Source organism: Schistocerca gregaria, chromosome 6 (genome assembly GCF_023897955.1).
Source record: "Schistocerca gregaria isolate iqSchGreg1 chromosome 6, iqSchGreg1.2, whole genome shotgun sequence".
Lineage (NCBI taxonomy): Eukaryota > Metazoa > Arthropoda > Insecta > Orthoptera > Acrididae > Schistocerca > Schistocerca gregaria.
This window is the reverse complement of record NC_064925.1, coordinates 524,376,286-524,393,825: the sequence shown is the minus strand read 5'-3', so window position 1 is coordinate 524,393,825 and position 17,540 is coordinate 524,376,286. Positions and strand designations below refer to the sequence as shown.

At 38.7% G+C, this 17,540-nt stretch overlaps 1 protein-coding gene across 6 annotated transcripts in view; it reads left to right on the top strand.

Moving 5' to 3' along the window:
- LOC126278524 (anillin-like) overlaps positions 1-1,523 on the top strand; it is a 137,588-nt gene extending 136,065 nt beyond the window's left edge. For all 6 annotated transcript variants that reach the window (XM_049978697.1, XM_049978698.1, XM_049978695.1 and 3 more), the window contains one exon: positions 382-1,523. In XM_049978697.1, the coding sequence (XP_049834654.1) occupies positions 382-484 (103 nt within the window). In that variant the 3' untranslated portion in view covers positions 485-1,523. The remainder of the gene's footprint in view (positions 1-381) is intronic.
- The last annotated feature ends 16,017 nt before the right edge of the window (positions 1,524-17,540 follow it).

Genomic DNA, 17,540 nt, shown 5'->3' with positions numbered 1-17,540 from the left:
ATATAAAAAAATTTTTAACTGCACCTTTAAAGAAATTTAAATTATCCATTTCACAATAATTGCCCTTTGACATTGAGCTCCTATTGAGACTCCATTGTGTGATGAACAACACAGTGTTACCTATCCTAAATCGTGGAAGTGTCTATTTTTCATCTGATATGTAAATATTCTAACCATGTGATATTTTATCAGACGAATTATCTATAGAGAATAGCAGCTTTTCGATAGATTGTGATTTTGTCACCAGAAAAGCCACCATGCAAAGAATTTTCTAAAATACTGAACAATTTATGTAAAGATTCTACTGACTGAAGAAGAATTAAATGACTGGTGGTTGGTTTGATCAGCGGTCTTACCTAATAATATTTTTTGTCATTTCAGGCACCTCCTGTCAGCAGATACGAAGGAGGATCGACTTGTGTGGTGCTCACAGCTAAACAAAACTCTTTCAATGTTAAGAGCCTGGAATAGTGACAGAAAGTAAATAGGTCAGGTACTAATACAGAACAAATAATGTGATCAGCATGTAATATTAGGTGCTGTAATCACATAGTAAGGTAGTGTTTCTATCTAGTCTCAAATTATTGTAAACAAATAATGTGGCCACCTAACTTTGAAGCAGCTTTTATCAGTATGTCTCTTGGAGCATCTGGAAAACTTGTAACTGGTGTTTTTTTACTTAATGATGAAGTTCAATGAAGCAGCCTGCAGGATAGTCTGTGTAATGGCATCATCTTAAAACTGACTTTTTTTGGGTGGGGGTGGGGGGGGGGGGGGGGGGTTGTATCTTGTGACATGCAATATCATAGTTCACACATGCTCTCTGAAGTGTATAATTTTGCTTAAGAGCAAAGAAACCATTTTAAAACATTCCTATAACACATAATCCCATACATAATAATATGTAAATATTGATCTTTATTTTCAATGTATATACACTTTTAAGATTAACATATGAGGCGCTGTTAATATTTTGTAATATTTTTATATTCTTGTTACTGTAAATATTAAAAGATTTACTTCCTTTTTCTCTATCTTCAACACATTGTACACAGCAGCAAATTAACAATGAATGGGATTATGTGTAGCAAGTTATCCACACGACTGCATGCAGTGTCTTTGGAAACTGTGCTCATTTGTACTACTGTCCAATTTTGCTACCCAGAGATTACACACAGTTTGTATTTGAGATTGGTAGTATGTTTGTTCTGAACACTACCTTTCTGTTGGCAGTTTACTTTTTACAGATGATGACGATTATACTTGCTTGACATGACACTTTACAGTATTTTGTTTAAGAATATCTAATTAATTATCATAGGATTTTTTATATTTGAGATTACTGCCTTACCATGACATCATAGGGCTTTCAAAACTTTATAGCCAACTATAAAGCAACAGCATACTAATTATTTTTATATCTTTGTTATTATTGTGATACTAATTTATACAGGTACAAAAATATTTTTGATTCGTATATGTGTATATCTGATAAAAATGCATAATAAACATTATTTGCTTTAGTACAGTTTATTACTTGAAAAATGTAACTTGAGTTCATCAAACTGTTTACAAACTATACTGCATCTAGTATCTATTATTAAAGGTTTGCACTTCAGGGCTAGTATTTTTAATCTACCTGTAGAAATAATATCAGTCAGTACATTATTGAAAATTATTGTTGAGCTCATCCCAGCAAGACGTGACATCTAAAATCAGACTTCAGTTGGTTAGAAAAATCACACAAAGGCAGGAAACTAAAGAAACAAAAAATTTGTTCGCTCCTGCAATAGTGTATTATGAATTACCTCCAAAATGTCAATTAAGAGCTAGTCTGTGGTATTTCACTAAAGTTACACATACAGCTGCTGCCGTGCTCTATGCAACATTGCCTACTAAGTGTTTTCTTTGATAGTGGGAGAGCATACAGTACTCCCACATTTTGTTTTAAGAGTAAATGCAATCTCCGTTGCAGTGTGAATGATGATTAGTGTCTGTGAATTTTTACTACCTTTTACTCCTCTACCCTAACAAGAGTTGCCAACTTTAGATAACAATAGGTTGCTTACAAAAGAAAAAGATGGTTTACTTTCAAGAGTAAACTATGTATACAAACTTCCTCCATTTATTTCCACAATACATCACTACATTAATGTTGTGTTAAAGAAAGACTTCTTTGGCAACATCACAAAATGTACACATTTCTACTCAGTCAAGAACCAGATAACCAACTTGGTAAGTGCCCTAAAACTATCATCAAAGCCAGGATTTTCACACTTCAGTTTTAGATTACAACTATCTTTGAGTTACATTGTTGTGGTCTTAAGTCTTGAGACTGGTTTGATGCAGCTCTTCGTGATACCCCATCCTGTACAAGCTGCTTCTTCTCCCAGTACTTGCTCCAACCTACGTCCTTCTGAATCTGCTAAGTGTATTCATCTCTTGGTCTCCCTCTACGATTTTTACCCTCCAAGCTGCCCTACAATGCTACATTTGTGATCCCTTGATGCCTCAGAACATGTCCTACCAACCGGTCCCTTCTTCTTGTCAAGTTGTGCCACAAACTTCTCTCCAATTCTATTCAATACCTCCTCATTACTTATGTGATCTGCCCATCTAATCTTCAGCATTCTTCTGTAGCACCACATTTCGAAAGCTTCTATTCTCTTCCTGTCCGAACATTTATCGTCCATACTTCACTTCCATACATGGCTACACTCTATACAAATACTTTCAGACACTTAAATCTATACTCAATGTTAACAAATTTCTCTTCTTCAGTAACGCTTTCCTTGCCAGTCTACATTTTATATCCTCTCTACTTCGACCATCATCAGTTATTTTGCACCCCAAATAGCAAAACTCCTTTACTACTTTAAGTGTCTCATTTCCTAATCTAATTCCCTCAGCATCACCCGACTTAATTAGACTACGTTCCATGATCCTTGTTTTGCTTTTCTTGATGTTCATCTTATATCCTCCTTTAAAGACACTGTCCATTCCGTTCAACTGCTCTCCCAAGTCTTTTAGCTCTCTCAGGCAGAATTACAATGTCATCAGCGAACCTCAAAATTTTTATTTCTTCTCCTTGGATTTTAATACCTACTCTGAAATTTTCTTTTGTTTCCTTTACTGCTAGCTCACAAGGGCGATGTACTTGAGGACAATATTATGGAAATGGAAGAGGATGTAGATGAAGATGAAATGGGAGATACGATACTGCGTGAAGAGTTTGACAGAGCACTGAAAGACCTGAGTCGAAACAAGGCTCCTGGAGTAGACAACATTCCATTGGAACTACTGACGGCCTTGGGAGAGCCAGTCCTGACAAAACTCTACCATCTGGTGAGCAAGATGTATGAGATTGGCGAAATACCCTCAGACTTCAAGAAGAATATAATAATTCCAATCCCAAAGAAAGCAGGTGTTGACAGATGTGAAAATTACCAAACTATCAGTTTAATAAACCACAGCTGCAAAATACTAACACGAGTTCTTTACAGACGAATGGAAAAACTAGTAGAAGCCGACCTAGGGGAAGGTCAGTTTGGATTCCGTAGAAATGTTAGAACGTGAGGCAATACTGACCCTACGACTTATCTTAGAAGCTAGATTAAGGAAGGGCAAACCTACGTTTCTAGCATTTGTAGACTTAGAGAAAGCTTTTGACAATGTTGACTGGAATACTCTCTTTCCAATTCTGAAGGTGGCAGGGGTAAAATACAGGGAGCAAAAGGCTATTTACAATTTGTACAGAAACCAGATGGCAGTAATAAGAGTCGAGGGACATGAAAGGGAAGCAGTGGTTGGGAAGGGAGTGAGACAGGGCTGTAGTCTATCCCTGATGTTATTCAATCTGTATATTTAGCAAGCAGTAAAGGAAACAAAAGAAAAATTTGGAGTAGGTATTAAAATTCATGGAGAAGAAGTAAAATCTTTGAGGTTTGCCGATGACATTGTAATTCTGTCAGAGACAGCAAAGGACTTGGAAGAGCAGTTGAACAGAATGGATAGTGTCTTGAAAGGAGGATATAAGATGACCATCGACAAAAGCAAAACAAGGATAATGGAATATAGTCGAATTAAGTCGGGTGATGCTGAGGGAATTAGATTAGGAAGTGAGACACTTAAAGTAGTAAATGAGTTTTGCTGTTTGGGAGCAAAATAACTGATGATGGTTGAAGTAGAGAGGATATAAAATGTAGACTGCCAATGGCAAGAAAAGCATTTCTGAAGAAGAGAAATTTGTTAACATCGAGTATAGATTTAATGGTCAGGAAGTTGTTTCTGAAAGTATTTGTATGGAGTGTAGCCATGTATGGAAGTGAAACATGGACAATAAATAGTTTGGACAAGAAGAGAATAGAAGCTTTCGAAATGTGGTGCTACAGAAGAATGGTGAAGATTAGATGGGTAGATCACATAACTAATGAGGAAGTATTGAATTGGATTGGGGGGAAGAGAAGTTTGTGGCACAACTTGACCAGAAGAAGGGATCGGTTGGTAGGACATGTTCCGAGGCATCAAGGGATCACCAATTTAGTATTGGAGGGCAGCGTGGAGGGTAAAAATCGTAGAGGGAGACCAAGAGATGACTACACTAAGCAGATTCAGAAGGATGTAGGTTGCAGTAGGTACTGGGAGATGAAGCAGCTTGCACAGGATAGAGTAGCATGGAGAGCTGCATCAAACCAGTCTCAGGACTGAAGACCACCACCACAACAACAACAACAACAACAACAACAACAACAACAACTGCTAGCTCAGTATACAGTTGAATAACATTGGGGAGAGGCTACAACCCTGTCTCCCTTCCCAACCACTGCTTCCCTTTCTCTTATAACTGCCATCTGCTTTTTGTATAAATTGTAAATGGCCTTTCGCTCCCTGTGTTTTACCCCTGCCACCTTTAGAATTTGAAAGAGAGTATTCCAGTCAACATTGTCAAAAGCTTTCTCTAAGTCTACAAATGCTAGAAACATAGGTCTGCCTTTGCTTAATCTTTCTTCTAAGATAAAGCGTAAGGTCAGTATAGCCTCACATGTTCCAACATTTCTACGGAATCCAAACTGATCTTCCCCGAGGTCAGCTTCTACGAGTTTTTCCATTCGTCTGTAAAGAACTCGTGTTAGTATTTTGCAGCTGTGGTTTATTAAACTGATAGTTTGGTAATTTTCACATCTGTCAACACCTGCTTTCTTTGGGATTGGAATTATTATATTCTTCTTGAAGTCTGAGGGTATTTCGCCTGTCTCGTACATCTTGCTCACCAGATGGTAGAGTTTTGTCAGGCTCTCCCAAGGCCGTCAGTAGTTCTAATGGAATGTTGTCTACTCCCGGGGCCTTGTTTCAACTTAGGTCTTTCAGTGCTCTGTCAAACTCTTTATGCAGTATCGTATCTCCCATTTCATCTTCATCTACATCCTCTTCCATTTCCATAATATTGTCCTCAAGTACATCGCCCTTGTATTGACCCTCTATATACTCCTTCCACCTCTGCTTTCCCTTCTTTGCTTAGAACTGGGTTTCCATCTGAGCTCTTGATATTCATACAAGTGGTTCTCTTTTCTCCAAAGGTCTTCTTCATTTTCCTGTAGGCAGTATCTATCTTCCCCTGGTGAGATAAGCCTCTGCATTCTTACATTTGTCCTTTAGCCATCCCTGTTTAGCAGTTTTGCATTTCCTGTCTATCTCATTTTTGAGAGGTTTGTATTCGTTTTTGCCTGCTTCTTTTATTGCATTTTTATATTTTCTCCTCTCATGAATTAAATTCAATATTTGTTCTGTTATCCAAGGATTTCTACTAGCCCTTGTCTTTTAACCTACTCGATCGTCTGCTGCCTTCACTACTTCATCCCTCAGAGCTACCCATTCTTCTTCTACTGTATTTCTTTCCCCCATTCCTGTCAATTGTTCCCTTATGCTCTCACTGAAACTCTGTATAACCTCTGGTTTAGTCAGTTTATTCAGGCCCCATCTCCTTAAATTCCCACCTTTTTGCAGTTTCCTCAGTTTTAATCTACAGTTCATAAACAATAGATTGTGGTCAGAGTCCACATCTGCTCCTGGAAATGTCTTACAATTTAAAACCTGGTTCCTAAATCTCTGTCCTACCATTATATAATCTATCTGATACCTTTTAGTATCTCCAGGCTTCTTCCATGTATACAACCTTCTTTCATGATTTTTAAACCAAGTGTTAGCTATGATTAAGTTGTGCTCTGTGCAAAATTCTACCAGACGGTTTCCTCTGTCATTTCTTAACCACAATCCATATTCACCTACTACGTTTCCTTCTCTCCCTTTTCCTACTACCGAATTCCAGTTACCCATGACTATTAAATTTTCGTCTCCCTTCACTATCTGAATAATTTCTTTGAATTCATCATACATTTCTTTGTCATCTGCAAAGCTAGTTTGCATATAAACGTGTACTACTGAGAAATTCAAGTATAAGAAACATACATTTTGGTGTTCTTCAGGGCTCCATTTTAGGTCCAGTCCTATGTAAATGATTTCCCAACTTCTCTTGACAATAAGCAAACGATCACTATGTATGCAGACAATACATCTGGGTATATGCTATGCAGACAGTGAGCCATGCCTAGTTGAAGAGATACATAACTTTATTGAAAAGGCAAGAGCTCACTTTGAAAGAGAGAATCTAAAAATAAACATACAAAAAATAATTTTATTCATTTTAAATAAAGTGGTCCAAATGTACAAAATGCTGTGACTGATGAAATTCTACCAAGAAACTGTGCAGTTTGTAAATTCTTGGGTTTATGCATAGATCATTGACTTTCATGGAAGCAGTAAGCTGATTGTCTGTAAAAAACACTTATACACCCAGTGTATATGGATTAGTATCCCCTTTTGTTGCCCTATTGAATAGCACTGTGGGGTAGGACATGCCAAACTAATACGAAAAGGAGTTTAATACTGCAGAAGCAAACCTTAGATTGTAGCAAAAGTAAAACCAGGAACTACTTCTAACCCCTATTCATTAGACACAATATTCTCACAGTTTATGCCACGCATATACTAGAAATTCCCCCCCCCCCCCCCCTCCCCCCAAGAACCATGGACCTTGCCGTTGGTGGGGAGGCTTGCGTGCCTCAGCGATACAGATAGCCTTACCACAACGGAGGGGTATCTGTTGAAAGGCCAGACAAACGTGTGGTTCCTGAAGAGGGCGGCAGCATTTTCAGTAGTTGCAGGGTCAAAATTCTGGATGATTGACAGATCTGGCCTTGTAACACTAATCAAAACAGCCTTGTTGTGCTGGTACTGCAAACGGCTGAAAGCAAGGGGATACTACAGCCGTAATTTTTCCCAAGAACATGCAGCTTTACTGTATGGTTAAATGATGATGGCGTCCTCTTGGGTAAAATATTCCGGAGGTAAAATAGTCCCCCATTCAGATGTCCGGGTGGGGACTACTCAGGAAGATCTCGTTACCAGGAGAAATAAAACTGGCATTCTACGGATCGGAGCATGGAATGTCAGATTCCTTAATTGAGCAGGCAGGTTAGAAAGTTTGAAAAAGGGAAATGGATAGATTAATGTTAGATATAGTAGGAATTAGTGAAGTTCAGTGGCAGGAGGAACAAGAATTTTGGTCAAGTGAATACAGGGTTATAAATACAAAATCAAATAGGGGTAATGCAGGAGTAGGTTTAATAATGAATAGGAAAATAGGAATGCGGGTAACCTACTACAAACAGCATAGTGAACGCATTATTGTGGCCAAGATAGATACGAAGCCCACGCCTACTACAGTAGTAGAAGTTTATATACCAACTAGATCTGCAGATGATGAAGAAATCGAAGAAATGTATGTAGTGAAGGGAGACCAAAATTTAATAGTCATGGGTGACTGAAATTAGAGTGTAGGAAAAGGGAGAGAAGGAAACGTAGTAAGTGAACATGGATTGGGTCTAAGAAATGAAAGAGGAAGCCGCCTGGTAGAATTTTGCACAGAGCATAACTTAATCACAACTAACACTTGGTTCAAGAATCATGAAAGAAGGTTGTATACATAGACACATCCTGGAGATACTAAAAGGCATCAAATAGACTATATAATGGTAAGACAGAGATTTAGGAACCATGTTTTAAATAGTAAGAAATTTCCAGGGGCAGATGTGGACTCTGATCACAATCTATTGGTTATGACCTGTAGATTAAAACTGAAGAAACTGTAAAAAGGTGGGAATTTACGGAGATGGGACCAGGAAAAGCTGACTAAATCAGAGGTTGTACAGAGTTTCAGGGAGAGCACAATGGAACAATTGACAGGAATGGGGGAGAGAAATACAGTAGAAAAAGAATGCAGTAAATGAAGCAGGCAAAAAGGGATACAAGCGTCTCAAAAATGAGATCGACAGGAAGTGCAAAATGGCTAAGCAGAGATGGCTAGAGGACAAATGTAAGGATGTAGAGGCTTATCACACTAGGGGTAAGATAGATACTGCCTACAAGAAAATTAATGAGACCTTTGGAGAAAATTAATATCAAGAGCTCAGATGGAAACCCAGTTCTAAGCAAAGAAGGGAGAGCAGAAAGGTGGAGGGAGTATATAGAGGGTCTATACAAGGGCAATGTACTTGAGGACAATATTATGGAAATGGAAGAGGATATAGATGAAGATGAAATGGGAGATACGATACTGCATGAAGAGTTTGACAGAGCACAGGTAGTTGGTAGCCCTGCGCCTGCTACAAGGACGTTTGAGTCACAGCTCCCGTACAAGATAAGTAATTTTAGTAGTAATAAACTGTTTCTAACACTTTAAACTAATTTATTACATTAATTATAGTGCTCTTCAAGCGTACCATTAAAAGTTTTTGTCTTACTCGCGTATTTTCACAGTAATCAAGCAAAGTTCGTTTTGTTTACATATCGCAGCCAGGCCGAACTTTTGAGCTTTCAGATTAAACTTCATACCGCAATTTTAAGTGCATTTACTGATAGTTTAGAGTGCCAAATACGTTTGCTGCCCATTTATATCTGTAGAGTATCGTCATCTCTTAAGTAATTTCCAGTAAGAAACTTCTGAACGATTGTTTACGTTGTCGCGAGTAGGCCTAATTTTTTGTACACGTTTTTTCATTGTTTTCCGGTAACTTAATTGTCTTTCTGTCACTAAAATCGATTTGTACCATGAGTGTAAAGTGCCTGACGTGCTGTAGAATCGTTAGCTTCGGGGTCTAGTGTGATGGATGTAGTAACTTTTTTCATTGGGGAGATTGTAGTGGCGTGGGAATTGGGAAAATGAGCGAGACTCATCAGTGGTTCTGTAGGCTATGCAGTAGAGATAGAAAGATTGTGGAACAGGAGGGGAAAATTGCTGCCCTTCAGGCTGAGTTAGAAGAGGCTAGACGAGAACTGTGCAGGTTAAGAGGGGAGAAGGGTAAACAGGGGTGGGAAGTGGCAAGAGGCATAAGGAACAGGCCAAGAAATTCTTCTGACAGCTTTGCTATTAATGTACAAAATAGGTTTGATCTGTTGCCTCAGACGGAAACTGATGAGCCTCTCACAGAAGTAGATGTAGACAGGGCTCAACAAGCTTTCAGCAGCAAATTGAATAAGAAGGTAGGGAAGTGTGCAAAGAGAAAGAAAGTCTTGTTGCTAGGTAGTTCGCATGCTAGGGGTGTGGGCCAACTTCTGCAGGATGAATTAGGGTCAGAATACCAGGTCACACGTTTTTTCAAACCTGGTGCTGGACTGGGGCAGGTTACAGAGGATTTAGGTTCACTATGTAGAGGCTTTACTAAGGAAGATAACGTGGTTATTGTGGGTGGGCCGGGCAACAGTATTGACAGAGATCCGGGGTACAGCATAGAGTGTGACCTGGCAAATATTGCATCGGCATCGACTCATACCAGTGTTGGGTTTGTGTCGGTTCTGGAGTGCCATGACCGGCCTCATTTGAGCTCTTTTGTCAGGAGAGTTAATTTGGAGTTGGAACGGCTACTTGGATCTGATGCGGGGTCACACATTGGTGTGGTTCCTGTTGATTCACTCTGTAGGTGGGACTATACTAGACATGGCCTACACCTCAACAACAAGGGGAAGGGTAAACTGGCTGGGCTGATAGCAGGAAATTTAAAGGGGGGGGGGGGGGGGGGGGGAGGAACTACATCTCATGGTGGTAACTCTTTTTTAGTGTAAGATCAGTATCCAGTGGGAAACTCAGCCAGGCAAGTACTAAAGATGTTAAAAAAAGTTCAAGATACTCACAAAAGTAAAATGAAAAATGTTAGTATATTTCATCAAAATATTGGGGGATTGAAGAATAAAATTGATGAGCTTCTGCTTTGTTTAGAAGATATAGAAACTGAGAATGTAATAGATGAACTATGCCTGTCTGAGCATCACATTGTCACTGATATGCAAAAGGTTAGCATCAATGGGTACAAATTAGCTGCACTTGTAAGTAGAGATAATATTATGAAAGAAGGAGTTGCCATATATGTCAAAAGCTTCCACAGTGCAAAACATTTAGAAACTAAAAAATTTTGTGTAGAGCAACATATGGAAGCATGTGATACTGAACTAAAACTAAATGATGGCACTTTCATAATTGTAACAGTGTATAGGTCCCCCTCAGGGAATTTCCAGCTATTACTAGAAAACTTGGATGCTTTGTTGTGCTATCTGTCAGACAGGGGGAAGCAAATTATCATTTGTGGGGATTTCAATGTTGATTCCCTGAAAGAGTGTGATAGGAAGAATGACCTTGTAGTATTACTCAGTTCTTTCAATTTGAGCTCCGTCATTGATTTTCCTACTCGGATAACAAAGAACAGCAGGACATTGATAGATAACTTTTTATAGACCAAGATAAGTTTAAGGACATAAATGCTTATCCTGTTGAGAATGGTCTTTCAGATCATGGTGCACAGCTAGTTACAGTACATGGCATAGCTCCATGCAGTATATCAAATCAGAATTTCAAAGCAGTGTGTTCAATTAACAATATAAATACTGCTAACTTTAGGGAAAGACTAAAGGAGCTAGGCTGGGATGAAGTGTATGTGGAACCCGATGCAAACTTGAAATATAACTTATTCACGATACATTTTTAAGGGTATTTGAAAATTGTTTTCCCAAGAAAACATATAAAAAACCTTGGCTAACTAAAGGAATAAGAATATCTTGCAACCGTAAAAGAGAACTGTATCTAACAGCAAGAGGGAGTACTGACCCCGAAATTGTTCAATATTATAAAAACTATTGTGCGGTACTAAGAAAAGTTATTAAAAAGTCCAGAAGCATGTGTATCATGTCTGAGATCAGTAACTCTGATAATAAAATTACAGTAATTTGGAATATTATTGAAAGGGAAACAGAGCAACCAAGAGCACAGGAAGACTTTAATGCCATAAAACTGAATGACAAGTGTACTAACAAACAATCTGAAATTGGAAATATTTTCAATAATCATTTTTTAAATGTTGTGGAGAAAGTAGGATCTAGATCTCCTCTAGAAGAGGCAAGGCTTCTAATAGAAGAGGCCATACCTGTGCAGTTTGAAACAACTGTAGTTCCACGAACCTCTCCCTCTGAAATCAGTAAAATAATAAACTCACTGAAAAGTAAAAGCTCTTACGGAATTGATGGCATTTCCAGCAAGATACTTAAAGCTTGTTCCCCACAGATAAGTAGGATTCTCAGCCACGTATGTAATACCTCTTTGGAGCAGGGTGTTTTCCCCGATAGACTGAAATATGCCATTGTAAAACCATTGCATAAAAAGGGGGATGCGTCGGATGTCAACAACTATCGCCCAATCTCTCTTCTGACAGCTCTATCAAAAATTTTTGAGAAAGTAATGTATTCAAGAGTAGCCTCCCATATTTGTAAAAATAAAGTACTAACAAAATGTCAGTTTGGTTTTCAGAAAGGCTTTTCAACAGAAAATGCTATATACGCTTTCATTGATCAAATATTAAATGCTCTGAATAACCGGACATCACCCATTGGTATCTTTTGTGATCTCTCAAAGACCTTTGACTGTGTAAATCATGGAATTCTTTTAGATAAGCTAAATCATTATGGTTTGAGCGGGGCAGTGCACAAATGGTTTAATTCATACTTAACTGGAAGAATGCAGAAAGTTGAAATAAGTGGTTCATGTAATGTTAATGCAACAGCCGATTTCTCAAACTGGGGGGCTATCAAGCACGGGGTCCCACAGGGTTCGGTCTTAGGTCCTTTACTGTTCTTGATATACATTAATGACTTACCATTCCATATTGATGAGGATGCAAAGTTAGTTCTTTTTGCTGATGACACAAGTATAGTAATAACATCCAAAAACCAAGAACTAAGTGATGTAACTGTAAATGATGTTTTTCACAAAATTATTAAGTGGTTCTCAGCAAACGGACTCTCTTTAAATTTTGATAAAACACAGTATGTACAGTTCCGCACAGATTTTCAAAATTTTTAGGTGTGTCCATTGATGAGAGGTTAAACTGGAAGCAACACATTGATGGTCTGCTGAAACGTCTGAGTTCGGCTACGTATGCTATTAGGGTTATTGCAAATTTTGGTGATAAGAATCTCAGTAAATTAGCTTACTATGCCTACTTTCATTCACTGCTTTCGTATGGTATCATATTCTGGGGTAATTCATCGTAGAGTAGAAAAGTATGCATTGCTCAAAAACGTGTAATCAGAATAATTGCTGGAGCCCACCCACGGTCATCTTGCAGACATCTATTTAAGGATCTAGGGATCCTCACAGTATATATATTCACTTATGAAGTTTGTTGTTAATAATCCAGCCCAGTTCAAAAGTAATAGCAGTGTGCATAGCTATAACACCAGGAGAAAGGATGATCTTCACTATGCAGGGTTAAATCTGACTTTGGCACAAAAGGGGGTAAATTATGCTGCCACAAAAGTCTTTGGTCACCTACCAAACAGCATCAAAAGCCTGACAGTCAACCAACATTTAAAAATAAATTAAAAGAATTTCTAGATGACAGCTCCTTCTACTCATTGGCTGAATTTTTAGATATAAATTAAGGGAGGGAAAAAAAACTAACTTAAGCATTAGTGTCATGCAATATTTTGTGTAATGTAATATCTTGTACAGACATCTTTCATTAACCTGACACGCTCCACATCATTACGAAGAGTCGTATTCATGATCTATGGAACAAGTATTAATCTAATCTAATCACAAAAGACCTGAGTCGAAACAAGGCCCCGGGAGTAGACAACATTCCATTAGAACTACTGACGGCCTTGGGAGAGCCTGACAAAACTCTGCAATCTGGTGAGCAAACTGTGAGACAGGCGAAATACCCTCAGACTTCAAAAAGAATATAATAATTCCAAACCCAAAGAAAGCAGGTGCTGACAGATGTGTAAGGTACCGAACAATCAGTTTAATAAGTCATGGATGCAAAATACTAACGCGAATTCTTTACAGACGAATGGAAAAACTGGTAGAAGCCGACCTTGGTGAAGACCAGTTTGGATTCCGCAGAAATGTTGGAACACGTGAGGCAGTACTGACCTTACGACTTATCTTAGAAGAAAGATTAAGGAAAGGCAAACCTACGTTTCTAGCATTTGTAGACTTAGAGAAAGCTTTTGACAATGTTGACTGGAATACTCTTTTTCAAATTCTAAAGATGGAAGGGGTAAAATACAGGGAGCGAAAGGCTATTTACAATTTGTACACAAACCAGATGGTAGTTATAAGAGTGGAGGGGCAAGAAAGGGAAGCAGTGGTTGGGAAGGAAGTGAGACAGGGTTGTAGCCGCTGCCCAATATTATTCAATCTGTATATTGAGCAAGCAGTGAAGGAAACAAAAGAAAAATTCGGAGTAGGTATTAAAGTCCATGGAGAAGAAATAAATACTTTGAGGTTCGCCGATGGCATTGTAATTCTGTCAGAGACAGCAAAGGACTTGGAAGAGCAGTTGAAAAGAATGGATAGTGTATTGAAAGGAGGATAATGGAATGAAGTCGGGCGATGCTGAGGGAAATAGATTAGGAAATGATACAGTGAAAGTAATAAAGGAGTTTTGTTATTTGGGGAGCAAAATAACTGATGATGGTTGAAGTAGATGGGATATAAAACGTAGACTGGTAATGGCAAGAAAAGCATTTCTGAACAAGATAAATTTGTTAACATTGAGTATAGAGTTAAGTGTCAGGAAGTCGTTTCTGAAAGTATTTGCATGGAGTGTAGCCATGTATGGATGTGAAACATGGACGATAAATAGTTTGGACAAGAAGAGAATAGAAGCTTTCAAAGTGTGGTGCTACAGAAGAATGCCGAAGATTAGATGGGTAGATCACATAACTAATGAGGAAGTATTGAATTGGATTGGGGGGAAGAGAAGTTTGTGGCACAACTTGACCAGAAGAAGGGATCGGTTGGTAGGACATGTTCCGAGGCATCAAGGGATCACCAATTTAGTATTGGAGGGCAGCGTGGAGGGTAAAAATCGTAGAGGGAGACCAAGAGATGACTACACTAAGCAGATTCAGAAGGATGTAGGTTGCAGTAAGTACTTGGAGATGAAGCAGCTTGCACAGGATAGAGTAGCATGGAGAGCTGCATCTAACCAGTCTCAGGACTGAAGACCACAACAACAACAACAACAAAATTTATAATGTCCTAGAAGAGCTGCTAGTTGTGTTCTAATTAAATTTAAGTAGCTGGAGTTGGATTTTACCAATGAAATAGAACAACACAAAATTTTATTTAAAATTTTTCTTATTTATCTATAGCAACAGTTTATCAATTGCAATATCTGAGTCACTTCAGCAGTTAGCTAATTTACCAGACACACCAAAAGTTTGCTCACAATTTGCAAAAAAACCATTGTAACTGTTATTAAGTCTCATCGCACTTCCAAATGCAATTTTGCTAATCAAATATAATGCCAGTTGGTTACGTATTCCTAGCTTAGATAAACCCAGTGAGTGAATGCTCAAAGGTCTATGAAGTAATGGATTGAAAGTAAATCTAATCTAACAGGTCAACACACAGAAACATTTGTAATTGTGGTATACTGTTGATAAATGCAAAGTGTGGTGTCCACACAGTTCAGGAAACACAATTCTTTACAAATGTCTGGACTCACGAGTCCTCAACCAACATCCTCAATTCACTCGACTGGAAACAGATTCAAAAAACTGTCTGGACTCCCTTGAGCCCCCAACAGAAGTTTCACAATAAAACCGAAATGAAACAGTCGTGAAAACACCTGAACTCTGTGGAGTCCCAGATCAAAGTGTACTGCTAATACAAAACAGCAACAACAGGACTCTCTGGAGACTGAGACTCAAGTCCCACTAATCATCTGGAACCGCACATCTGGACTCTGTGGAGTCCATGACGTAAATCCCCTAATCCTCTCAATATCAGTTCCTAGCTTAACTATCATTCTCCCTTCCATAACTTTCAGTTCATCTGTTATTGGGTGGCCACGTCTGTGCGTCTTCCACCTTTCCATTTTGTTGTCGTACCATGCTGTAAGATACAAAGTTATACAACTGAGACCCAACAGGCCAACCTTAACAGTTGTAACCAAACAAACATTATAATATAGATCACGCTAATATCTCATAAAACTTATTTTAATTTGAATTATTCCATTACCATGTATTTATTGTGTCACAGAATTCCGTACATAAATGCTCTCCACATTTCATTGATAGATACTGTCATTCATGTTTTGATTTGATGAGACAGTTGACTTAAGACAGTAAGGGAAACAGCCAGTTTAATCCTGTTTCTGTCGACATTTCTTAGCTTTATGTGGATGGTCGCAACTGGAGCCAACAGTGTTTCACAATGGATCTTTTGAAAATGATGCACAACAGGCAGACTCTCTGCTGTATGTTCCTCCTATGGCACTTACAAAATACACAATAATAGCCTGGATAACTAATACACACAGCCAGCTTTCCATGTGCTGGTGGAGAAACCGTGTGACCATCTGGAGTAAGAGAGGAGACAATGTCCTTTGAAAGTCACTTTAAAACATGTGCTTTGGAAGTTTCTCCTCACCCTTCAGCATCTAAGAATTTCTGATCCATTTGGTCAGAAAGCAACCAACTGATACGTAATTGTGCCTGCTGCCTTATCCAACCCCTCGAGTAAGAATGTGTGTGACCAGCACCTGCTTAAGACAAGATACATCGGCCCTTGGTTAGTGCATTTAAGGGGCATGTCCCATTGCCTATGGTGTGGTCTTTACTATATATCATACTATACATCATACAACGGTTTGTTTAGTTCAAAACATTCCTATAGTGGGCGATTCCTTCGGCTGTAATATATATATATATATATATATATATATATATATATATATATATATATATATATATATATATATTAAAAACAAAGATTCCAAGACTTACCAAGCGGGAAAGCGCCGGCAGACAGGCACATGAATAAAACACACAAACACACACAACAGAATTACGAGCTTTCGCAACTGGCAGTTGCTTCGTCAGGAAAGAGGGAAGGAGAGGGAAAAATGAAAGGATGTGGGTTTTAAGGGAGAGGGTAAGGAGTCATTCCAATCCCGGGAGGGGAAAGACTTCCCTTAGGGGAAAAAAAAGGACAGGTGTACACTCGCACACACACACACACACACACATATCCATCCGCACATACACAGACACAAGCAGACATATTTAAATATGTTCACTTTTGGGTTGAGTTTTGAGACACACACAGCCCGCATTAGAGAAGTATGACCAAAACATGGCCTCTACAAAATACACAGGTTCATAAAACTGCTATTTTGTGTTCTGGTCCGTCTGCAACACATTTAGCTCATAGGTGCCTCATCCTGAAACAGTGTGTGAACCCTAGATGCAATCCTCTGCTTTACCAGCCACCCCTGGTCTTTCTGCAGAGCCACTGCCACTTGACACAATATGCCACCTTAAACATTCAGCCCTGTGTCCACTGCTGCTGCCCACTTGCAGTAGAAAATATTACTGCCGCTCCTTTTGTTAGCTCTCAAGTTTAACTCTCAGATCAGTTCTGTGACTTATATGTGTCAGTTATCACTTCTTTCACCTCCGGCAGTGTTTGTTAACCATGAAAAATATGAAGTTGCACAGAGGTTTGGAGTCTATATTAAACTGCAGACTCACAAGTGGCTGGGTAGAGCAAGCCAAAGGTAAGTTACCATCAACAGGACCACACGTAGTAAAAGATAGTGTGTTCAAACCAAGCTTCAGGTTGATGACAGCTTTAACATAGCAGACAAACAGCATACATTATAACTGATGAAGCTGCTGTGTTCTTCAGATTAGTGGCTTTCTGTGTAATTTACTAGATCTTATTTAGCTGTCATTGACACAAGCAGTATTAAGCTGTATAGTGATTATTGTTAACGGAGTGTTCAGACTACATTTCAAAGGACAGCTTCTCTTTTGTGAGTGTAAAACATGATTTGTCATGCATCCCTGAAGAGACCTCTGTAGCAAGAATAATGAAATGTGGCCACATTGTGCATTTTGGATTGTGTGAATGTGTTTAC